Source organism: Aythya ferina (genome assembly GCF_964211825.1).
Source record: "Aythya ferina genome assembly, chromosome: 23".
Classification (NCBI taxonomy): Eukaryota; Metazoa; Chordata; class Aves; order Anseriformes; family Anatidae; genus Aythya; species Aythya ferina.
The window spans coordinates 5467993-5492521 of NC_140321.1; the positions used below are offsets into that span (position 1 = coordinate 5467993).

General features: G+C 47.0%; 2 protein-coding genes across 5 annotated transcripts in view; one reads left to right on the forward strand and one right to left on the reverse strand.

Moving 5' to 3' along the window:
- Nucleotides 1-23839, reverse strand: part of LOC311422887 (uncharacterized protein) — a 66494-nt gene extending 42655 nt beyond the window's left edge. For 3 of the 4 annotated variants that reach the window (XR_014685516.1, XR_014685517.1, XR_014685518.1), the window contains exons 1-2: nucleotides 22555-23839; nucleotides 13932-14058 (exon numbers count right to left, since the gene is read on the reverse strand). The gene's annotated coding sequence lies outside the window, so the exon portion shown is untranslated. Of the gene's footprint in view, nucleotides 1-3100; nucleotides 6581-13931; nucleotides 14059-22554 lie in introns of those variants that run through there. The other variant, XR_014685519.1, reaches the window with a different exon arrangement.
- CCR7 (C-C motif chemokine receptor 7) lies at nucleotides 1020-13930 on the forward strand. The gene is made up of 3 exons (XM_084496390.1): nucleotides 1020-1331; nucleotides 7940-7989; nucleotides 9812-13930. Exons 1-3 carry the CDS (start codon nucleotides 1322-1324, stop codon nucleotides 10874-10876), a joined length of 1125 nt encoding a protein of 374 aa, XP_084352516.1. The 5' UTR covers nucleotides 1020-1321; the 3' UTR covers nucleotides 10877-13930.
- Nucleotides 23840-24529: the final 690 nt, after the last annotated feature.

Consider the following 24529-nt stretch of genomic DNA (forward strand, 5'->3'; position numbering starts at 1 on the left):
CACTGAAGAATTGCAGCTTGGCTTGCTAAGGGTACTTGCAGAGAGCAGGATTCTGCCGTGGGAAGTTTTAAGAGCAGTAACACTGCAGTGCTGGTGCTGATGTAACCAAGCAGTTCACCTAATGCAACTCATCTGCTCCTTGGAACACATATCCCATATAATGATCAGATTATTTGGTAAGACACTGATCAGATTCTCTTGAAAAGCACAGGCATTCATGAGAGCCAGACACTGGCTGCCGAGCACAGATGCATCTTATGATAGCTACCCAATTACACGATTATTTGTCTGATGCAGGGTAAACATTATCTCTAGATCAGTCAAGAGGTAACATAGCTACAATAGGGTTTCTTTTTTCTACTCTTCTGGTTACACTTCTACCTGTTAGAAGAATCAGTTCCAAGAACAGGCATCCACCTTGTACAGCCACAAACCAAAAGCCACTGATTCATATTGAAGATGATCCATTTATGAAGAGGAATAGACAAATCAACCCCCTGGCAAGGCAGGGACCAGAACTGCCAGTGCTGCAGGTCCTCCCAGGGCTGTATGCTGAGGTTTGAAACTTCTGCAGTAACGTGATGCTGAGGAAGGCACAGGACCACAACTGTGCAAAACCTTTTTGAGGAAGATGGTGTGTGCTGATACTTAGCAGATGGTAGCGCGAAAACACCAAAAAGCAGAAAGAGGTGGGGAAGTCCACTTGCTTGGGAGCTGTTGATTGTCTAAAAAAGGGTGCTGCAAGCATGTGAGAGACGGGAAAAGGGATGCCTGCTGCTGGCAGTTAGAGAGATTTGTTACATGGTAGGTGAGCACCTTCCCTAGGAAGGGTCTAGCAGAAAAGATGGAAACTTCCCCCTTTCCTACAGCATCAAGCTCTGACAGATGAAACAGGATCTATTGTGGGGAGAGAACAATAAAGGAGACTCTTTCCTCTTGTCCGCTTACCACAAATTCTCATATTCAGGTGCAAAAGCAGAGTCTGCTTCATTTTATTGAGTTCTCAGTAAAAAAGTGTGTGTGCTGGTGTGCATGTGCACAGCCCTCAGCTGGAGGCACTGAGGAAGCACCTGAACACATCGTGTGTCTGAAGGGAGCACAACTTTCCTCTGCTGGTGAGAGCCCGAGGAGAAGGAGGAGGGTCTTCTAAATGTCAGTGACAGCAGGGCACGTCACTGGCTTCTTGCAGAGCCGCAGGAAGTATAAAAGGCAGAGCTTCCCAAAGAGGGTCTCTGGCAGGAGCTGCTGCACGCCGAGGCTGCGCCAGGACGTACGATGCTCTCACTAACCTTGTGACTTCGTTTCTGTTTGAAACAAGACCATGGACAGTGGTGAGTACCCCTGCTGCAGCCTCTGGCTTTGCCTTCAGCCTTAGGAATGAGGACGATGCCCAAATTCATGCGCTATGACACAGGGATGAAGCACTTTTAACCGAGTAATCAATACAAAAAGTTTTATTCTTCCTCGCGTGTACTATGAACACAAAAAAATCTACTCAAAACTGTCTTTTTCACAGGCTCAGCAAACTCAAGTCAATTACTTCAGAAACATTAAAAAAAAAAAGGGGCTTGGAGGGAATTTCAAGGGGGCTTCTCTGACCCAAAGCAAGTGAGCTCTTCTCATATCATTCCTTTTTTTTTTCATGTTCCTTTAAATAAAAAAACCTGCCATCTCCTTGGTAATATTTTAATTCTGTGAATAAATCAAGGGATTGAGTTTATTCTTCGCTAAACTTGTCCAATCTAAGGCAAACTGTCTATAAATTAATATCTTTAAAGCAACCACAAAACTTTGAACTGTTCTAAAATCTGTGGCTTTGCTGGAGCTGGGGTCTGCATTCCAACAGAGTGCTCCATCACCAAGCGCACAGAGCAGAGCAAGTAATCGAGAACCATCAGCTCTTTGGCACAGGACATCTCCATTAGCCCAGGATGCACAAGACTCATTTCTGTCTCTTGCAGAAAGTTTTCAACATTTTGTTATTTGTTATCGTCACTTCACATCCAGTGCTCTGCAGGCACCGACTTCACAGAGCGTGAGTGGGTGGTGGGCTGTAGGCGGCAAACACTGTGGGTCAGAGATGTGGAGATGAGATACAAGCTCTTTTCTTTAAGACTGTATGATTTATTCCTTTGTTTTATTTTGTTTTCATATTTGCAAACACTAATTCCAGGGTGAATGAGGGAGGTGCAGGGAAGAGGGACAAATGTAATAATACCTCATGAGGGTGAATTAAACTAGATCAACCAAAAGGGGTTTATAACACAACTAATGCCAGGCAACGTGGGCAAGAGTTGTAATAAGGATGGTGAGAGGGACAGGATGGTAGCCACAGAGTTCATTCCAGTAAAGCCCTACTCCACAAGTAATGAATGGTCCTTTGCCATAATACGGAACAGGAGGGGTCTGCCTTTCTTCTGGGATATTTTCAAATCAAAGCTTTGAATTAATTGGGATGTGAGAGGATTCTCCATACATTTCAACACTGCAGCAAGCAGTATGAAGGCAGGTGCAGATGTCCTGTGTCAAGCACTGCAGACACAACTAGACAGCCTGTGAATGCTGAGGTTTGAGTGCCCGATTCCCTGCATGTGCCTTGGGTTGTAGCACAAGAGTAAGGAATATTGGACTCCCCATTTTCTGAAGAACTTGTGAAGTGGAGATGCAAAACTTTAACTCATGCGGTATCACGGAGAAAGCTAGCCTCGTACGGTCAGGGAAAATAACCACTTCTGGTATCTTTGTCCGATGTTTCAGCCCCCAAACTATTCCTCATCTTCCAGGCAGGGCTTTCTCCTCTTGGAAGGTCTGCAGTGATCTCTGGATTAAGCAGAGGGGGTTCCACTTGCAGTATCCAAATGTAAAGCAACAAACCTGTGCTGAGTTAGGTAGGGGAGCTCATGGCTCTCAACCTGACAGTGATGAAAAGCAGCTGGGGGGTGCAGTATACTCCTGCTTGGTGCAAAATGGGGTACTGGACCCCACGGGATCCACGAGGCAGGAGCAGGGAATGGGAAGAGGGAGTCTTCTCATGGATGCATCCTCAGAGCTTCTAGCAATCAGTGGTTTAGGAAATTCCTGAGCCAGAGGCTGCATACAAACCAACGTGTCATAACCCAACTGGAGCTGTTGGCCATATATCACAATTTGTGATCTCGTTTAAACTTTTGGCCCTGTAACACCATGAAGTTGTGTTGTAGGTCTCCTGTTTAATGGGAGACAGCTGTTAGTCTGACCTTACTTAATTAGTAAAGGCTATCTATGACAGAAAGATGAAAAAGAATTAGTGAGAACCTGATTAAGAGTATGGCAATTTTCATGCTTCAGGTTCTCTGTCCTATTATTGTGTTTCAAAAGGATAGTCCAAAAGAAATATTTATCAGTGTTGGAATATGAACAGCATTGCTGTTAGACAGTTGTATATGAAAGATCGGCTCACCTGACGACTTTTTAAAATTTGCTTATCTCTGTTTATCTTAGCTTTTGATTCACAGTTTCTTAAAGGAGGTGGAGACAGATAACCAACTTCTACACAAATGTATGAATGTAGGAAATAGAAGTAGTTCTGTTATGCTCATTTCAGCAGTGAAAATGCTCATCTTTCCTTTGTCAGTTGTGAGAAACACAGGGGAAAGAAGGGGGTAGCAGGCACTGAGCAGTTAACTGCCAGAAGTCATTATATTATTTAACTATGATTAATTCTTCTCAGAAATATCCGGTTCTTTCCCCAAAAGCCTGATGGTGAAAAGGCATCAGAAACTGGTGTATGGGTACAGCTATCAATAGTGCATTACTCACTGCCTACACGTGTGCTAAGATACTTGAGACTCAAACTTTTACTTTGCAGTCCTGGCCAACATCAAAAACAAATAAATAACCACAGCAGGTTTGCCTAGCTTTGCAGTACTCACAAAAGCATTTCTGACTCTTGATTTTCACATTGCACATCCCTCAGCACCAACAGAGGTGAGCAGCTGCTTCCCCACAGTTAGAGCTGAATCCGTTTGGGAAGAGCTGACCTGCAGAACAAGAGGGAGTCCCTCGTGCAGAAGGAGCCCCAGTGATTCCCTCTGCAGGATTGCTTGTCCTGTTTAGAACATCCTACTTGGTTGTGTTGCTGCTCCTCCTTCCACCTCTGGGGAGACTTTCCACCAAATCCTTCTTGCTGTCAGAAGTTCTTCTGCTGTTACTTAGCAATCATTTCTCTTTTTTCCTAATTCCATGCTTGAATCTCTAATTCTGGGCCTATCTGTGGGGATTTGCTGCTACTACTGCTTATTTTATCTTGCTTAAGATTGGCTCCTGATGCTGACTGAGATTCAGATAAACTGCATGGGATTCATATGTCCAAACCTACAAGCCCACGCTTCTGCCACAGCGTGAAATGAACCGTACCATGACTGCCTTAAAAGCATTTTCATTCCCTTTGCTATCAAGGGAGCCTAAGCAATTAAGCAGATGCTGATGGCTAAAATAAAGTAAGATGAATCCCAGTCTTTGTGCTTACTCCACGGACCAAGATTTCCAAATGTGACCTGCTGCTGCCTGATCTCTCCGAGCACTTCCATCAGCAGTGTCCATCTGTGAGCGAAGAGGTGCAGACACAGGGCAGTTTTAAGCAGCATTCAGAACTGCTGTCACAGGAGTGAGCTGGTGGAAGTCATCTCCTCACCGTCCATCTGACAAAAGCTGTGCTGGGATATTCCCGGAGAGCAGAACCCCTTCCCTCTTTCTCTTGCTCTAAGCAGTTCTCCTTTCCACCGTGTTTTCCCAGGACGGGAGCGTGCTTTTGAGAAGTGCAGCAGATCAGTGCACCACCAGGGCTGGGGGCTTACTCAGGGCTTTACAGCATGCATTGACTCATAAACTGTAATTTTTTGTTGTTGTCTTTTTGTAAGTAAGGTTGTTAGTTCAACTGTTTGCGGGGACTTTTGAGAGGGTTTTTTCTTCATATTTTGAGGAACGAAACTTTACGAAAATACCCGCAGCCGAGAACTGCCAGAGGCAAGAAAAAGTAAAGCTACCTAAAATTGCCCATTTAACGCCAAAGCGGGTCTCGTTTCCTCTCTACAACCCATTTGCTTCTGCTCCCCTCTCCCTTCCCCCACCGCCCTGGACTCCTAAGAGCAAGAAGTGAGTTTCATTCAGTTGACCTGAAACCAGTGACTCAAGGACCTGCTCAACAAAGTAGTGCGGGAGACCACGAGGCTGAACTGCATCACCAGTTGTGCCTCTGCAAATGCGTAAGCTGAGGTGGGGGGGCCAGAAAGAGAGGAAGGAACAGTGCAAGCTCTTTTTATATTGAAAATAGTTTGACATTTAAGATATCTAAAACAGCAACCGAGGGAAAAAAAGATTGTGAAGTTCTTCAAAGGAATGATACTTAGCTGAACTGTTTCAGAATCGTTAGTTGAGTCACTCTGTTATCAGTCCCGTTTCGTTAGACACTTCAAAGTGTGCTTAAGAAACACCTCACTGCTGCTAGGCATTCAAGATTTTTCAGTTTAAGCAGGGGCTGGACTGGCCCTGGGAGGTGAAAGGAGATGCAACAACCAACAGAATAGTACTGCACTTGGAGGGCAAGAGCCTGGGGATGGCCGTGTTGGTGCATCAGCCTGGCACTAGGAGGCACCGTGGTTGTGCTCTTTGTGTGGAAAAACTGAGCAGAGTACGATTGAAGTTGATGTCCTTCCCATGGGGGCTCAGGGTGGCTCTCCTTTGCCTCCTCTTTATACAAATTCTCAGAAGTTAACTATTTTTGAGGCCTCAGCCCATGACAAACGGGGCTGACAGTGGCCAGTAGGGGTAACAATTAGTAGAAACCACGCTAATAAGACAGTGGTAAAGATCATTTAGGCTCCAACAGTTGTTTTCTTTTCATAGGGTCAGAGACCCCATGCCGGTGTCCCAGGTAGGGAAGGCTACAACATCTTAGGCTTTCTTTAACGTGCTGGGTAAATTTAAGTGGTTTGGGCTTTTGATGCATTTCCTGTGTGTGATATGCAAAAGTTCAATAAGCATCTTTAAGGGAGAGATGGCTACATCAGGTGCTCACTGAAGCTCTTCCTGCAGTCTAGGACTGGTCAGACCGCAAGACACTGGACAGACAGAAGCATTTAGCCAAGTCTCCTCCTTTCCCCTCAAGCTTAATCTTGGCCAAGCTACCTTGACATACCCTCCTCCTGCACTAATGAGGCACTTCTACGTGTTTTAGATTCCCCCAGGAGGATTCAGAGGTGAGGGGTCTAGTAACATAACTAAGCACCCAGGAGCAGGAGGATACATGAGGAATTTAAGAGGTGAGGAGGAGGATGACAAGGCACGAACTTCTACGAGGCCTAATGGGAAGCTCACGTACAGGCCCCAGGGAATGAGAAATACGAGTTTTTGCACATTTCACCCATGCATTGCCCCTCATGTGTAATCAAGCATCTGCAATCACAGATGCTGATGTAACTACTGCTGTTCTTACGATGCTTTTATGGTGGGCGGTTACTTGAAGTAGTACAAATTCATTCTCCTGGTCCAGTTCAGTACCCCAACAGGAGACTGGCAGAGCAGGGAAGGGTGCGAAGGAGCTCTGCAAAGAAAGAGCAGGCAGCAATCCAGATCAGAGCTGCGTACAACAGGCTGCTGAACACCAGAAGGGCGAAGAATTCAGTGCAGTTTATGAACAAACAGGCTTATCTGTAGGAGGAAGGCATGCTCATTAGGGGAAACAGGCAGCCAAGAGCCAAAGGGATCTCCTGCCTCTGCCCCAGCCTTGCTCAGTACTCCTGGACCAGATCATCCATGGGGAAACACGGGGCTGCTGTGCAGGGAACTAGCTGGTGCTGAGAGGGCATCTTAGGATGAGCAGCACAGAATCACAGAACACCCTGACTTGGAAGGGACCCACAAAGATCATCAAGTCCAGTTCCTGGCTCCACCCAGGACCACCCAAAAATCAAACCATATTTCTGAGAGCACTGTCTGAACGCCTCTTGAGCTCCACCAGGCTCGGTGCTGTGACCACTTCTCTGGGGGGAATCACAAGCACGATGCTCAAAACAGGAGATGCCAACTCTCCTCAAGGAGGGACACGTTCTGCTCAGGCCAGAGCAGACAGTGAGGGATTTCTCACAGCTGCCAAATCACCTTCTAGCTTGGGCAACTTTCAGTCACAACTGCCTGAGGTAGATGCTGGCATGTGCTTTAAATAGAGAGAAGAGAAAGCTTTCACTGGCCTCTCCGTCTCTGCTAACCACAGCAGGAAGAGCTGTTTGTCTGAGATTGCTCTCACCATTATCACATCTGGCTCTGAATTTAATTTTTCCCCCAGCTGTCAGCGTGCTGTGTCTCCACATCCAAAGGCAGCGCAAGCCAGCTCTGACATTTAGACAAGCAATAAATTTCAGCCAGCTTCAGTTATGTATATCCTGCAGGGAGATGAGCTTTCCTGTTCTGCAGTCCAGTCACCTCTCTGTCAGGGAACAGCTGGGCCAAATTTATTGCACTCACAGCTGTATGTTTTTACATGTGTGTTGGGTATGCTACACCCTCAGCTCAGATGGCAGCACAGGAGACTGGCTGCTGATTGTGCCTTGTAAAAGCATGAAGCTGGAGGGGGAGGGAACGACAACTAATTGAGGAAAAAAAGTCTAAAATACGATTTGTTACACTATGTGCGAGTTAACTGTCTTTTGTTATCAGCCTTTATAGATGAGACTGGAGGGGCCGGATTTCTGAGACTTAATCTATGCTTGACAGTGACTTGTTACATGACCCTGGGCTATCCTGTTAGCATCTTCATTGCTTTTTTGTTTATGCAGCTGTGGAGAGCTTTGCAGGGTTGAGAATGCCGCGGTCAAGTATGCTACCACCGCTTTTTCAAAACAAGCATCGTGTGGAAATCCCTACTTAAGTGCTGATACTAACACAGTGTCTCCTTCTTCTATAGGTAAACAGTTAAAGGTCACCCTTGTTTTCAGCCTTCCTCTAATATTTCAGGTAAGATGTTGAAAACAACGTTGTTGAAATCCAGCCACATTTGTGTTGTGGGTAAAGAGAGATCTCAAAAACTTTGACACGCAAAACAGCAACCACCCACAGCCTGGAGAGATCCACAGGGGACAGGGCTGCTCATGATCAGAGCCCAGCACGTTTGGAGGCGGGTGGTGAGAAAGCAGAGGGCATTGCTAAAGCATGAAGAAAAACAAACTAAAGAAATGCAAACAAAGAACGAACAGAGACAACTACCCAGACCGATTCTAAGGTGGTGTTTTCTGTTAGAACCTGTTTCCATTATAGCAACAACGTGAGCATTTTCAGGAAAGATAAAAATATCACACGAAGAGCACTTGTGAAAAGTCAGCTCGGTGCTCTTCAGAAGTACCTGCTCACAGTGCTGGGCTGTACCTGCTCTAAGTACTGAAGAGCTGACATGCCCAAGGGGGAAGAGTGCAGCTGCCTCGAATGTGACATTCATCTTCTGCCTGTTCCTGCTCAGAGTAAATCTGAAGCAGGAAGGAGAAGCCCAAGCACTGAGCTCTGCTGTGACCTGCTCCTGAACCACGGGCCTGGCCCCCAGCACTCGCGCTCCTGCAACCACAGGAGCAGCCTCAACCACGCCATGGTCCCCTGCTTGGGCTCTCTGAGAGGCTCAGCAAGGCAGGGAGGGTTTTGCAGCCTGCTTCTTTTCCCTTTCACTTCTGGTGGCATGCCTCCAGATAGCAGGCAGGATGTGGTAAAAGCCAAGCCTACCTGAGATGGAGAGTGCGCTGAGATATTCAGTGATAACATGCAGAGGTATCCAGGGGAAACCTTTCATCTCCCTGCAATGGAGAGAAGGTACTGGAGACTAATAAGTCTCAAAAAAAGCAGGGCACAGATACCACAAGCTCAGTCTGCCCTGTAGATTATGTCAGTGTAGGAAGATGAAACGAGAATAATCAGAGCTTAAATCAGGGGCAGGGGCCTGTGAATGAGACACCAGCAACTCGTCCGTGTCAGCACGGTAACAATTTCCTGCTTCACTCACCGTGTTTCCTCACGGTTTCATTGACACCTCTATAATTTAGCAGGGAAATAAAAAAAATTAAAAAAAAAAAACAGCCAAGGGAGGCTCCGGCTTTGTCTTCCCACAGAGCCCTTTGTTCACACCACTGGGTTAGTTATTTTGCAGGCTCACCCCTAGCTGGGAGGGAGGGAGGAGAAGGCAGAAGGACAAGGAAGCCCATGAGAACACCGGTGCCAGGTTGCTGCTGGTTACAAAACCAACAGTTGCACCCCTCTCGTAGCACTTTCACAAGTGAGAAGTGTGCGTGAGCACCGGGAGTATCTCAGATGGGGAAGGGAGGAGAAACTGAACTTAGAGAACGCCTAACGAGTAGGCTCGGTCAAGAGGAAATTTTGCCCCTTGTGAGAGAAGAACACCAAAGGACATGTTATTTTTCCTATTTTACCTGACAACCTTGTACATCCAGCTGTATTTGGGTCCCGAAACATTCTGGAAAACAGCCACGCGTTTGAATGTCCTCAGGTGTTGTTTTGGCTGAGCGCTAACATTTCTCACTGAATTCCTGTAACAAGCCCCCAAAAAACCCCACGCCCTACATACTAATCCAGAAAGCTCTCAGCCACGAGACCCTGCCAACTCCAATCACCAAGGGAACTCCCTGGGACTTCTGTGCTGGCTGTGGCTGGGCAATCCTGCTGCTTTATCGACCGGCATCAGGCCCTCGGCCTGACACCACACACAGCAGGGCAGCTGCCGTGCAACCACAGTACCTGTCTCAATGCGCCTTTTTCTCCCCCCCTTTCTCTGTTCTAGTTCTGTTCTGGGAACAACGTCACTGATGACTATGACTCCAACACCACCATCGACTACACCATGTTTGAGACCGTGTGTGAAAAGGAAGAAGTCCGTAACTTCCGCGCTGCCTTCCTCCCAGCCATGTACTCCCTCATCTGCTTCACGGGGCTGCTGGGGAACGGGCTGGTCATGGTCACCTACATCTACTTCAAGAGGCTGAAGACCATGACAGACATCTACCTACTAAACCTGGCCCTGGCAGACATCCTCTTCCTGCTCACCCTCCCGTTTTGGGCCACAAGTGCAGCCACATACTGGTGTTTTGGGGAACTTGCCTGCAAAGCGGTCTATTGCATCTGCAAAATGAGTTTCTTCAGCGGGATGCTGCTCCTCCTGTCCATCAGCATCGACAGGTACTTTGCCATTGTTCAGGCTGCCTCAGCCCACCGCTTCCGTCCCCAGATGATATTCATTAGCAAGATCACGTGCGTTGTCATCTGGCTCCTGGCCTTCATCCTCTCAATCCCCGAGCTGGTTCACAGCGGTGTAAATAACCCAGACAACCATCCCCGCTGCTCCATCATTGCTAACGACCTGCAGACTTTCAACACTGGCATCAAAGTATCCCAAATGGTCTTTGGCTTCTTATTTCCCCTGGTGGTCATGTCTGTCTGCTACCTCATCATTATCAAAACATTACTCCAGGCCCGCAACTTTGAGAAGAACAAAGCCATCAAGGTGATCATTGCCGTGGTTATCGTCTTCATTGTCTTCCAGCTGCCCTACAACAGCGTCATGCTGGCCAAGACCATCTCAGCCTTCAACCACACCACCTCATGTGAGGAGAGCAAGAAGCTCGACATGGCAGATGACGTGACCTACACGCTGGCCTGCTTCCGATGCTGCCTCAATCCCTTCCTCTACGCCTTCATCGGCGTCAAGTTCCGCAACGACCTCTTCAAGCTTCTGAAGGAGCTGGGCTGCCTGAGCCAGAAGCGCCTCTGGCAGCTGTCTGCCTGCCGTGAGAGCAAGAGGTTTTCCTTTGCCATGGAGACAGAGACAACCACCACCTTCTCCCCGTGAGGAGAGCTCCAGGGAGGCTTTAACCAAGCTGAAGGCTGGCGCGGTTTTGTACACTGCTTCTATTTTGAATTACTGATAGAGGAAGACCTGCCACTACTTTAAGAAAGGCAGCTGTAAGAGGAAAACCAAGGAACCTCCCCGTATTCCCCTCAACGATCATTGCTCCTGTGGATGGAGAGACTTTGATAAAGCTATGACTAATAGTAAAGCAACGGAAAGGGAGACCAGTGAGTCTTGAATTTCTCATGCCATTTCACCTTTATTTTACTCTTTCCTAGTCTAAATCAGAAATGCTCAAAATAGAATATTTTCCTTAAAAGCAACCAATAGCAAGAGAGACAGACATGCAACAGAACTGTTTTAGAGCTGAACTTCCAAGAGCATTGTCCTTGCTTTGAATGTTGCATTTATTAAGACCACCTAGTACTCTCCATACATACAAAAATGATGCACTGATTCAGCATTCATGGCAAAACAGCACCAACGGACTCAGCCTCCAAGCATAACACAATATGCAATATAAGCTGTGAAGTGTCCTAGCACGCAACTCTCAGCCCTGCCTTCCCTATGAAAAGTGAGAAATTTGCTTAACTAACACCTAATCCATATTTGGCATGATATGCATAATTTCAATAGCTATGCATACGATTGTGGCATCTCAGGTTTGTCAGGAAAAGAACAGCCACTTCGCTTTTGCCTGTAGCAAAGATATCTGGTGTTTCACCTACAAGGAAGGTGCATCCTAACAAGCACAAGTTATTGCGTCCCAACATTGACTCGTATTCTTTAGAAAAGCGGCTTCACTTTAGCAATAAAGCCTCCTTCAGCTTCTGAAAAGACATCTGCTTGCACAAGGGCTGACACAGGGTTAGCTAGCAAAGTTTAGATTCAAACTTCTTGCACAAAGACAAGTTACAAGAACCAAGTAACTGGTGCCTCCCCAGCCACCAAAGGTACAAACTTGAACTAAGAAACAGATATTTCTGCACCGATCCAGTCAGGTACTCAAAACATTATTTTTTACCGCCTAGCCATTCAGCCCATCCAAATGTCATTGTTACTACTGACACGATGAGCAAGTCTTTACTCACATGGTTGATATTAAAACATGTGTTTTGGCAGACTGGTGCAGGAATGCTCAGCATTTTTACAGATTCTAGCCTGGGACAAGTTTGTATCTGTTTCTTAAGGAAAGACTTAAATTCAGGATACAGTTGTACCTATGGTCCAACCACTGCTATTTGCCAGTATCTGGAGCTCACTTTTATCTAGCTTAATCAGCTCCTGTGGACGCAGTCTGCTGATTTTCACATACGTGTGGGGGCTCTCTGTGCTGTTGCTTGCTGACCTCAAGAGATAAAAAACACAAATGTGGGTTTTCTTCTCCCTTCCCAACCAATGTGTCTTTCTAGAAGGACTTTTGCAGCTGTCTTTTTATAAGTCAGATACGTATTTCACTTATAAGCTACTGAAAATGTGTTTTGCATTCACACTGGCACTTGTAATAAAGAAGGCATTCACTGCAGTTTGATTTAATGCAAAGGATGGTCATAGCGTTGAAGATTACTGCCAGGGTCATGTACTTGAAAGGAACATGGCAGCTGAACAACAGATTATTGTCATGTAAAACAAGACCTTGAAAAGAAACCCTGAATGTTACGCCAGTTGATGCATTTACTAGAAGAATGAAGATTCCTATGGACAGACAATACCCTGGGAACTGCTGTTACAGGACATCTGAATGTCAACTGGGGAGGAGTTGCTGCAATTGTTTGTGCATCTGTTATTGACTAGCACGCTCTAATCCCCACGGCACACAGCACTCCCCAAAGTCAGACATCAATGGCAAAAGGTCTTGGCCATGAACTGCTCTCGGTGCTGGGCAGGAACCTAACTCAGTGGACATAGCATGCTCACCTTCCAGAGCAGCAGTTGAACAGTTTTGATTTGGGGAACCTGTGAGGAACATTCCAGTGGACATACAGAGCCATGCAGAGCAAAAGAGACGCCTGCTAAACAGACACACTTCTTTCAATACAACTCATGGAACCATTAGGAGACATGCAGGGAACTTGCTGGATTATAGGTCAAAAACCAGAGATTTTGTTCTAAAGAAACAACAAGATCAGCCTTCAAAGAGAGATTACAGTTAGCTGTTTTTGAGATAATGCTGCCGCTTACACAGCTGTCTGACAATCATCTTTAAATAAATTCTCCTTCCTAAACCCTTTGGCTCAGGGATGTGGGATTTTGCCATGAGCTCATATTCATTCTGCTCTGAGTTACCTATGTTGAGTGACAATCCCATCCAGTTGTTTCAAGCATTTTCTTTTATAATGGCCATGTAATAAATACATATGCAAGTGCTGCTTCTCTGACATATAAAAGGGGACGGTTAAGACTGACACACTGAATAGTCATTTGTTCTTGTTTTTCCCCTATAGTCCTTGCACAGACAAGGCGCTTGGCTAATAAGAAGTTTGCCAGAATAAGGAATGCCTATAATACAGAGTCTTTTTAGTTCTCTTCATCAGTAACAATATACTCTTGATATGTATTCATACATGTAAAGCTGCTTTTCATAAAAAAGTTAAATATGTACACGAATGTACCCTGAAAATACACTGCTTTAACTGAACCTTTTATAAAAAATACACTCACCTAAATTATTCTAGCAAGGAAAACTGCTCCAACAGAACATGCAATTGTACCCGACTCCTGTTTAATAAAAGCCATTCCCCTTCTACAAGCTGAGAATTTTCTACGTTTTTGTCAACCAGATGTATTCTAAATAGGAAAACAAGCAGCTGCCTTTACAAGAATGAGAAACTAAAGCAGCATGTGGGACAGCTGCATCTGGTGCCCTCTCAACAAGACAGCAGTGACTTCAGAGTGCATGGCTCATCTTAAAGTTTAACAGAGAAAATAAATCTGCCACTTGATGAAACATATTAATGTTGACCTAAGATCCTAACTTGAGATTCTCTACTTACGTCTGAAAACTGACTGTATTTTGCTACTTGTGGAAAATAAATTATAACAATTTAAAAAATACCTTTGGTTTTTCCCTTGTATTTCCTGCACAGGATGTATCTTGTGTGTATCGTAACAGTTCATATCATATCCTTCTGATCCTGCCAAGAGCTGTTTGTTGATCACCCTAGCTTCAAATCAGTACTGCCCTGCAGGGGAAAAAAAAGTGTAAAACATTCTAATTTTTAAAAAATGTTAGTGTTCCTAATTATACAGTAAACAAGTCACCAATAGATTTAGTAGTGGCGTTTGTCTTTATTTTTACTCTCAAGTTGATTGCCTTAACACTGCCCCAGCATTGAATATACCTGATGATTTTACCATTCTCTTTTAATTTAAAAAGTCAGTAACAAAAACACCCCATTATTGTGCAAATTGCTCACAGGGAGAGGCTGTAACCACAGCTTAAAAACCTCCGTACACAGGCATAGTAGCAACTGACTCATTAGTTGAGATGAGCTGCCCATCTAACCCAACTCCACATCTCAAACTGGCCGATGCTGCATGATGAACGCACACAGACCATTTCTTCCTGACCTCCCCTGCTAATATAGCCCCCAAGGTACACAGGGATGGTCCTTACCCTTTACAAAACCGTCTTATAACTGCAACCATGGAATTAAAGAGAACAGAAAACGAACCTCAGAGAAAACCAAAGATGTGACTAGCTTAACGTTTGAGTGCCAGAAGTAAGGATCATTTCTGCTCTCACTATACAATGCACATTTCTCCCTAGAGAGAAAGTATTTGGCTAGTTTCAGCATCTGGTCCAGAGGTTCAAGTAGTGATAAGAAGCATCTCAAGATCACTGCACCGCAATACCACTCTAGATAATAGGTCTAAACCCAAGGCTCCTTAAATAAACATCGGGTCTCGCTCACCACAACTAGGTCAGAAGGCTCCACTGCTCTGGAATCCAGGGAACTTATCTATACAAGAGACACAGCCTGCTGAAGCAGGAGCTCTGAACCAGACCACACAAACCATGAAACAGGACTGGAGTTGTGAGAACGCTGCTGCGCTTACAGCAACTCCCTAACAACTCCCTACGCTTCTCAAAAGTGACTGTAAATCAGACCTTTAAACAGGAAAGTTCCTGAATTTTAAGAAAGCAGATTAGAGCTTACAACCCTGATTTAAACTAGTAAAACCCAGCCCACCAGGCAAGCACCCAACATCACACCTTAAACTATAAATGCCCCAGACAAACCAGGCAGAATCTGTCCTGCACAGAAAAAGTACATTTCCAGGATGGATTTAACCCATTTTTGTAACTTTCACCAGCAAGACAGAAAAATAAACTCTTCACTGCGGGGAATGGACCAACCTCAGTCTGAAATCTTTACAAATTCTTTACAAATTCAATTAAAAAAGCCTGGTCCTCGTTACAGAAGGGGGCCATGGTCTGTAATAACCTAGCTCAAAAAGTCCCACAGAGTCGTGTGGACTCCTGGTGGTTCTTCTGACACCTTCCTGCTCTACGTAAAGCATCACTGTTCATTGCTTCTCCTTTCTTGCCAGTTCATTGTCACTTTTTTTTTTTCCACTTGCTGGAGAATGAACTGACGAACACAATGGTGAAGGGGAACATTCTCCAGGCACAGCTGTGGTTGCTGATGTGCCACCTGGGTAGCTGCGGGAGGGAAGTACTCGTAACCCTAAGAAAGAATGAGCTGAGGCAAACAAACCCTAAAAATAATGTACGTGGGTGATGAGGAAGGGTGGCGTCACTCTGCAACAATCAGGGTAGCTGAGGGTGGGCTACAGTTTCCTCTCCCCACATCTTCTTTTATATGGAAAAATAAATCAAGCTCCTGTTCTTGGGGTGGAGGTGTCAGTTCTCAGGGGAGAACTTTTTTCATGGCCAACGATTTTTCCCCCCCAGGTGTCTCCTCACCCACCGAGGCATTGACCCTTCTTCCCCAAGGCTGCTACTGATGGGTTCCCATTCCACACCAGGGTATTTCTCCTTGCAAGCTGAGCCATCACAGGATGGTTCTGGGGAAACTGAAATCAGCTGAGGTCTCAGCTGCCCCTTGTTCATACCATCACAAGCAGCTTCGTGACCTCCAAGTGGGTAAATCCTGAGGAGACTGAAAAGCAATGACCTTTTTTATGGATTAAATCAAGGCAGGACCACCTCAGAGCCTACTGTTGTGCAGCTGACATAGGGGGAAAAAATGACTAGATAAACTGCATCATGTGGCATTTAATGACAGCAGCACAAACCACTGCCAGACCACCTTACTACAGCTCCTGGGGTGGTGAGAGTATGCTTTGGAGGGCTGGAGAAGAGAATTATCCTTTTACACAATGAACTCTCTGGCACTGGATGTGAAAGACCATAAAGACAAAAGGCACACAATGGGATGGGACCTTAACAGGGTTTTGTCGATTTTTTTCTTACACACTCCCTGAAACTGTCAGCTTATTCCTTGTTTTAGTAGCTGAATGCACCATACCATACAAATGACATACAAACATACAAATGACAAGAATGAGAAAGGAGTAAGAAGATGAAAAGAAGGAGGTGGCTGACTAGAGAAATAAAGATTACCTAGCAGTATTTGCTCTCTGCCTTTTCCTGCTTGAGTGCCTGAACCTCCAGCCTGGCACTGAGCTATTCGACTCCAAGCAAATACAACCAAGGTAGCTTCCATTTCTTGTGTGTTTCCAGGAGTGGTACAGCAAAGGGAGAGGACTTTTGGGTCTGATCCAATGGTCAAAACTTTGGACAAGAGCTAAGAAATGTAGGTCCTCTCCCTGGCTCTGCTACTCAGTGACGTGAGTCAGTCCTGTACCTCTTCCCCAAGCACTGAAGCAGAGATGGTAACGTCACTTTGCCGAAGCAGCAATAGGAGAACTTAGCTCTATTACTAGTGCCACAGATAGGAGCCTTTCCACTCCCTTCTTGAAACAGAAAAGCAGTCCCAACACGCTCAGGTTTTGCAGAAACTGCAAGTTTTCAAGTGCGCACATGCAGGGTTGTGAGTAGCGGGCTAGCCTATTTTCAAACTGCACGGGAAGTTAGTTTTCACTTTCACCTTCCCGTAAGACCCCAGTCCTTCACAGAGCTGAGACCATTACCGGAGCAGGGAGTGAAATCTTGGTAGCGAACAGCACCTGTCATTGCCACAGCTCGTTACAAAAACCTTATTCAGGTCTTGGCAAGTACAGAGGCTTCTGGTTCATCTCCACCACATGCGTGGCAGGTTCAGAGCCAATCTAGGCATGATCTCATGTATTTGTCATTGCTGAACCCATGCAAATCTTCAGCTTGCAGGAACTGAAACTCTAACTTCCCTTCTGCTGCTTTGTTTTTTTAATTCAATTGTCTAAAATAAGATAGCGAGCAGATATTTACTTTCTTTACTGACAAGCCCTGTTGCACAAAACCCTGATTTCTGAGAGATTAAACGCTTGACTGGGAAATTTCTGTGACTGATGACCAATTCTAATGCCTAAAATCATCCTCCAAGCAAAGAAAAACCTAAATCATCTCCAGTGCCATAAATAGTCCAAGAAGCATTCCAGGATTCAAAGCCTGCGCACATCATCCTTTAACGAAACCAGAGCTTCTCCCACGTATTCTCGTTCTTTCTTCTTTAACGTGGCCTAAAATGCACCGAAAGCAACAGAAACCTTCGTGAAAAGTCTTTGCATTACCTTGGGAGCTGGCACGCATTTTTCATGCTATGCAACATGAGAGGAGGAGAGGCAAAATCCCAGTGGATATATACATGCAACCAAGCGTACTTCTGAAAAAGCACAGGAAAGAGAAGCTACTTACTGTGTTTTTCCCTAGGTGCTGACAGTTTCATTGGCTTTGCAGCCAGAGCAGATGGATTTCGTATGTCTGTTAAGGCTTGAAGAATCCTAAAACTGCTGCAGAAGCCCCGGGTAGTGGCAGGACCGTGACAAATTCACTGACCTCAGCAGTCTGTGCCTGTCCTGGAGGTCACGCAGCAGTGTAAGCCTCAAGAGCTGTGCTCCTCTGGGACAACATCCTAATTTGTACCACTCTAACCGACAACTTCAAGTGGCCAAGTGCTTCCAGAAACAGAAAAAGGCTTTTAAAAAAGGCTCTTAACCTGCCACGTAATAAAAAACAAAATCTTCACAAGTGACTCACGAGTTAAAGCACCTTTTCCAAAGACCCCTTCAAGCCTTCATTTCCAAGAAACGCGAGTCCTTTTACATGTTTCACACACCCAGCAAAGGCAACCCATTTCCTACCCAACCATCTGAAAATGAAGGTGCTGAGTTGGACCTAGAAAAATCTCTGTCTGACCAAGGTTATCACCGGTTACTTCCTCAGATTTTGATCCTGCGGGCCTCGTGCGGTCTAGAAATTAAAGTTTGGCATTCTGGTTTACCAACTTTAATTACAAGGAAAGTCAACGTGCCTGTACCCCGCTGAAAATGGTGACTGGTGGCTGCAGAGGCCTCCCGCACTCCAGTTCCTTCATGTCAGCAGGTAGTCAGCACAACCCGAGACTTCTGCAGTACCCACACCGTTTTGCATCTTATTATCAGGGAATCAGCCATCTACATGCGAACGTTAATGTGGAAGGAGGTGTGAACACACACACGTGTTCAGGTTTGCATGTCTCCCAGCAGAACTGGTTTCAGATTCCGGGGGCTATGGCAGTAAAATTCAACACCCCGCTAAATCTCGCTGCCAGAGCTGCACAAATAAAAGCTTATGTTTTTAGGGGAGAGTTGACTGATTCCCTTGATGATAACACGTTTCTTCTTCTAACTTTTGGCCACACCAAGCAGTGAGAAAGAATCTCTACCCCCGTGCCAGGGCGGGGAGGGGGAGAGGGAAAAACAAGTCTCTTTCTGGATGACTAACACAGCCAGCAGCTCTTGCCACTCTGCTCTCAGCCCTGCTCTTCAACGGGGAGTTGCACAAGGCTCCTTTGAAGAGGTTAACACCTTCTCAGTTGATTCTCTTCTGCATTGCCAGAGGGTCACAGGTAGCTCTAATGCTTGTGCTCAAACTTGACAACCCGACCGCACATGGAGGTGAGCTTCCGCAAGAGTCACGGAGCTGTACTCCAGCAGACACAGCTCACACCAGGTGCAAGGTGGCAAATAACCAGATCTTCACAAGAGTCATCAAAATGTCTTCGCTGCCAGCAAACCCAACACACCCATCTACCAGCAAGCAAGCCCTCACTGCCTGGACCAGCTAACAGAGCCACGAGGCGTGCTGTCGGAGACCTGGAGGCTGTTTGAAAGCACGCTGCAGGCAAGAAACATCAGAGGAGGTCTTCGAGCCATCAGAAACAAGACCTGAAGTGCTGTCAGAGCCTGCCTCCCCAGCTAGGCATCCTGTTTGGGGCACAACGAGGGCTGCAGCCGTGGATGTGCACCCGCCTGCTGCTGGTGGGGCACGGCCTGTCATCCTGCAGCCCTGCACGCAGCTCTGCTGCCATGCACGACACCTCCAGCAGCAGAGCCACCTCTGCTCCTACCCGAGGGTGGTGAGACGATGCACCAGCGAGGCACTGGGGCTGCAGAAAAGCTGCCCCACTCTGGGGGTTTAGGGCTTCTGGTACCTGCCTGCCTTGGAAACCTGCTCCTGAGCCACTGTGGGAAGCAGGCGATGGAATGCGACGTGGTCTGAGCCAACACTTCCCAAGCAGACACGTCCCTGAGCCACAGCCCTCGGGCTGGCACCACAGCAGTAACTTCTCCCTGGGGAGGTTGTGTCTCTGTCCCACGGGATCGCAGTTTAAGCAGCCTGCTAGGCGTAGTCAGACTGTGCTGTGTCTTGGATGTGTTGCACGTGAGGCATACCACACGTTCCCACCTGCCATGCAAAATGTTTTTGGGTGGAAAAGTGCAGGGAGAAGCGGAAAAAGAAAGCTTGGATGTGTCTGGTCATTAGACCTGATGGCTCTAATGACTGGCCATGCCTTACAGATCCAATACAGCACTCTGGAAAGAAGGGAGCAATCTCCTTGCCAAGCAGTAACAGTGATCTTCAGCTTGGAAATTAATTCCCTTTATAATCAGTAACACAAAAGGAGTCTTTCCTTACAAGGCTTTTCCCCCTGCACATGCCCTGAAACACACTACAAACTGAAGCCTCAGTGACCAGCAACCAAGATGAAAACAATTCCTCCTCCTTCCCTCAAGGGGAAGCTATCTGAAGAGAAAAAAGACAGATTATATGCAAAGTCAGGTAATAGAAGGCACTCTGACAACCTCCCCAGGCACTAGAAGATAACCTCTAGAAAGCCACGACAGCACAGTTGGGCTCCAAGCAACCCACATCACACATGGAGCAAGTCCACAGGTCCCAGTCTGTTTCTGGTCACCATACAGTACTGGTATCTGTCTCAGCTCCCTGTCAGTAAGCTGTGATTTATTTATATTTCAAATAAATAAAAAAAAAGGGCTGCATGGACATTATCTCCCCCACAACCCTCCCTCCAAGTTGCTCCTCTCCCCTCTTGCTTCCAGTAACCCAAAAATAAAAAACCATACTGTTCTTGGAAGAAGCCTTCCAGCCAAACCTCTGATCTCTGTGTGAGCAAGCAAAGACAACCAGAAAAAGCTGACTCTTTGAGAGATGCTGCCACCGCGTGGGAAAGGCTGAGAAACGACTGCTCCATCACAGCCAGCACCATGCTGCTCCCAAGGCAGCCAGGGACTCCTGGAGTAAAAATCTTAAGGAAAAATTATCCCCTAAAACAAAGGTGGGGCTTCAAAAAGTACTAGGGAAATCAAATCGGAGTCCTCTGTGGGTTGCCAGGCTAAAAATTTTAGCTTGGTTTAAATTAAATATACTGGAAGTGCTTTTAAAATGGTCCTGATTAACTCTCAATCAGACTGCATGTCTTTTCTACAAGATTTCAATAATCCTCTTTAAATTCTGTGCTCCCTCACCTACCCTGTGGAGAGCTCAACTTCTTTTCTGTTATCACATATGGCTCCAAAACCTGCACTTTGGCAGCAGCCCTTTGAAAACCAGTTGCCTTGAACATAACAGCAACTTCTACAAACTCCCACAGCCAAACCCCTTGAGCCCTGCACTGCTCTCACATCCACTACCAAACTCAGCTTCAGCTTCTGAGCTCTTCTACATGACCCATTCTCTTCTACAAGCTCTTCTACAAGTCATCATTTAAGCCAAGACTTCAACTAGCTCTTTGAGTCATCAGGTGTTTTTATGCAGCAGCTGAGAACAAACTTACCGGGGCATAAATTTTACAACATTAAAAAAGTCACAGCAGTAGAAGTTAGAACAGAAACTTCTACATTAGATGGTGTGTTAACTGCTAGTGAGTTTCCAGATTCCCTAAAATTCCACCATTTTAACAGATTGTTGAGTTTATGGTACAGGCGATTTTCAATGTTTTTCAGCAAAAATGCATGTGAAAGCTTACAGAATTAGGCTGTTTCTTACACAGTGGGGAATATTCTTAATTCAGACACTGGTGGCCAAACTCCTTAAACACTGCTTCCATGAAGCCTACACTTGCAATACGGATGGGACACAATTTACCTTTGTACACTATTTTTTAATGTGGTCTGATATGGGGACAATTGCTACTTTCAACACATTTAAAAACCCCTCCATCACGATACATTAACTGTGCTCAAAACCAGAAGAGGCCCTGTGATACTCCATCCTTCTCATCCACGCCATCCACTGCTGTGGAGGGACTCCAACACCCAAAAAAACATCGCAGGGTGCATCGCAGGGCTCTGAAACGTAGCTCACTACCTCCATTTCACCTTCAAACATGCTAATTGCAAACTGAAACCTTCCTGGCTCCATGTGGGTTGGCCTTGGTAGTGCCTCTTTCCTTTGTCTGCATAGAAAATCAGTCCTTTCTTTGCGGCTTTCTGTAGAAGTTACATGAACAAAAACAACTAAGATTGCTCCACCTATGCTGGCTTTTACCTGAAAGGGATACAGCCCACAGTCCACACTCCACCCACAAAAACCTTAAAGAAATAAACATACAGTGACATAAAATCTGTTATCAAGGAAAGTTTCTCCACACCCCCATACAAAAACACTTCAGTATTTTGTTCTCCGAGATGCTGCCAACCTCCTCCCCACGCAAACCAGAACGGGTGCAAGAGATAAAGCGTCAGACATCCCCTTTAAGGCTCAACACTAGACGTTATCCAAATACCATTAAAATCTAGGAGACGTGCAAGAGGCAAGGAATTCCTGCTGTTTTCTAAAAGATGCCCAAGCAGACCGAAAAACAAAATTAGCAATGCAATGATAAATGGAATTAATAGCGTGTTTGTGCATGACACTGTTACAGCAGGAAAGATTAGCTTGGAGTAATTGAGCAAGAACTGTCCTTTAATTACACCAGAACTGCCAGTAGAATAGCCAAGGTCACATTTTGAGCGCGAGTCTCTTCCCACTGCTCAGAAAATGTGGATTTTATCACTGATGGCAAACAGCTAGGTGCAGGGCCAGGCACTGCAGGGTAAGCTGCTGAGACAACAGGGCTTGAGTGGGTTGGCAGCAGGGAGCAGTGTGACTGTTTGCTGTGCTGCTGGTCCAGCTGCAGAGGCTCCAACCTCCTCCCACAGCTTTTAGCAAAGTTCCTCAGCCCGTGAACAAATGCCAGAGGACTTGAGAAGGTTGCTTCCCCTCTTACCTGCCACAGTGCTGTTTTCTGGGGTCTCTTCTCCTGGCTGAAGCTCTCTCCACTGCTGTGGTGCTCCTGGACACTGTGCATCCCCCGGCTTTCCCTGCAAAGTAAATGTGCAAGAGCATTGGTTCCAGGTTTGACAGGCTCTGGACAACAGTGCAAAGCCAATCTTTAGTACCAGGGCTTCTGTTAAGCCTCCCCATCCTGCCATTTCAGCTTTCTAGGCACTTCAGTGCTCTTCTAAGCATGCCCATGGTTGACTGCACAGAAAAGGCTACCCAGCACCTGCAAGTAGGTGGACAACGCACCAAAGCGATACAGAAACCTCTCAATTCCAGCTTTAACTTTCTAACACTTGCTCTATGCTCTGTCTCTGCCCTGGTGGTTCACTTTGCTGAGCAGAGCACTTGGCGTGCCGTGGCTTTGTGAACCAATTCCTCCCGATTTCAATGAGACCCGATCACATCTTCACCACAGGCTCTGAAGAAACAGCAGCCTGAGGGATGACAAATGCCTCAGCGCAGAGCCTGGCCCTTTTGAGATCTGTTTCTGTGAGATCTGGTTCCCTTCCCAGCTTGCCTACACATTCCCTGCGTGATCCTAGACCAAACACTGTGGAACAGCAGGTCTCAATCCCATGCTATAAAATGGAGCCATTAACACTTAATTTCTCTCATCCACCGTCTGCCTAGATTGTAAGCTCAGTAGGGAAGACTCTGTTCATACCGCGCCTAGCATGAAAGGGCCTCCAGATGTAAGTGAAATATAAAATAATAAAAATAATTTAAAATCCCCAGTAGGCAGCTGTGGAAGTAGCAGGACAGAAGAGAAACACATGCTTGCCTTTTAACGACAAAAATAAACACCCTCCAGGCAGCGAGGAGGCTGCTGAGCCCCGCGGCTGCGAGGTTTCTCATTGCTTTTCTGGGATGGGCTTGCAAACCCCCAGCTCCAGATCCCACCAGGCAGGTCGAGATCCCATTAAATGCGGTCTTAAATTAAAAGAGGACTGAATTAGAGCGGGCATTAGGAGGAATTCTTCACTGTGGCGGTGTGAGGCACCGGGACAGGCTGTGGCTGCCCCATCCCTGGAAGGGCTCAAGGCCAGGCTGGATGGGCCTTGGCCAACCTGGTCTGGGGGTGGTGTCCCTGCCATGGCAGGGTTGGAGTTAGATGGTTTTTGGTCCCTTCCCACCCAAACCATTCCGTGGTTCTGTGATTTAGGGGAAGAGTGGGGACGGTCACCACTGCCTGTGCGACAGCATCCCACAAAGACCTTGCAGCCAAACCACACGGGGACAAAACGGCACTGCCAGAACTGGTCCCAGCGCCCCCCACCTCGGGAGCCCCCATGGCCCCAGAAGCCCCCAGCCCCAAAGACACCCCAGGACTCCCCAGCCTGGCCCCACAGCAGCCACAGGCCCGGCCCCAAAGCTCTGAAGACCCCTGAGCCCCTCAGCTGGGCCCCGGAGGTGCTGCAGCCCCCAGCCCCTGAGCCCCCACAACCCCCTAAGACCCCATGGCCCTGCAAGACCCCATGGCCCCCATAAACCCCAGGGTCCCCCAAGACCCCACAGCCTCCACAGCCTCTCCAGCTCCCTCTCCAGCCCCCCAAAGCCCCCCCAGGTTCCTCCCGAGCCCAGCCCCCCCCCCCACGCCTCCCGCCTTTTTCTCCCGCCGGGCGCCACACGCGCGTGCAATCGCGCGCCCCCCGTGCACACACGCAGCTGTGCCCGCGCTTGCACGCCCGTCCCGGCGCGCGCTCGTGCAACAACAGCACGTGCACGCGCACAGGTGTGATTGCAGTGATTGCAGGCGGTGGATGCGTGCAAAAGAAGCACGCGCAGCACGGTGCACGCCCGTGCAATGCCACGTGCACCCCCGTGCAACCACACGTGCACGCCCTTGCACGCACGCACGCGATCGCGCGCGCCCCGCGTGCGCGCGCCTCGCCCCTTCCCGCCACCGCCGCGTGGCGCCC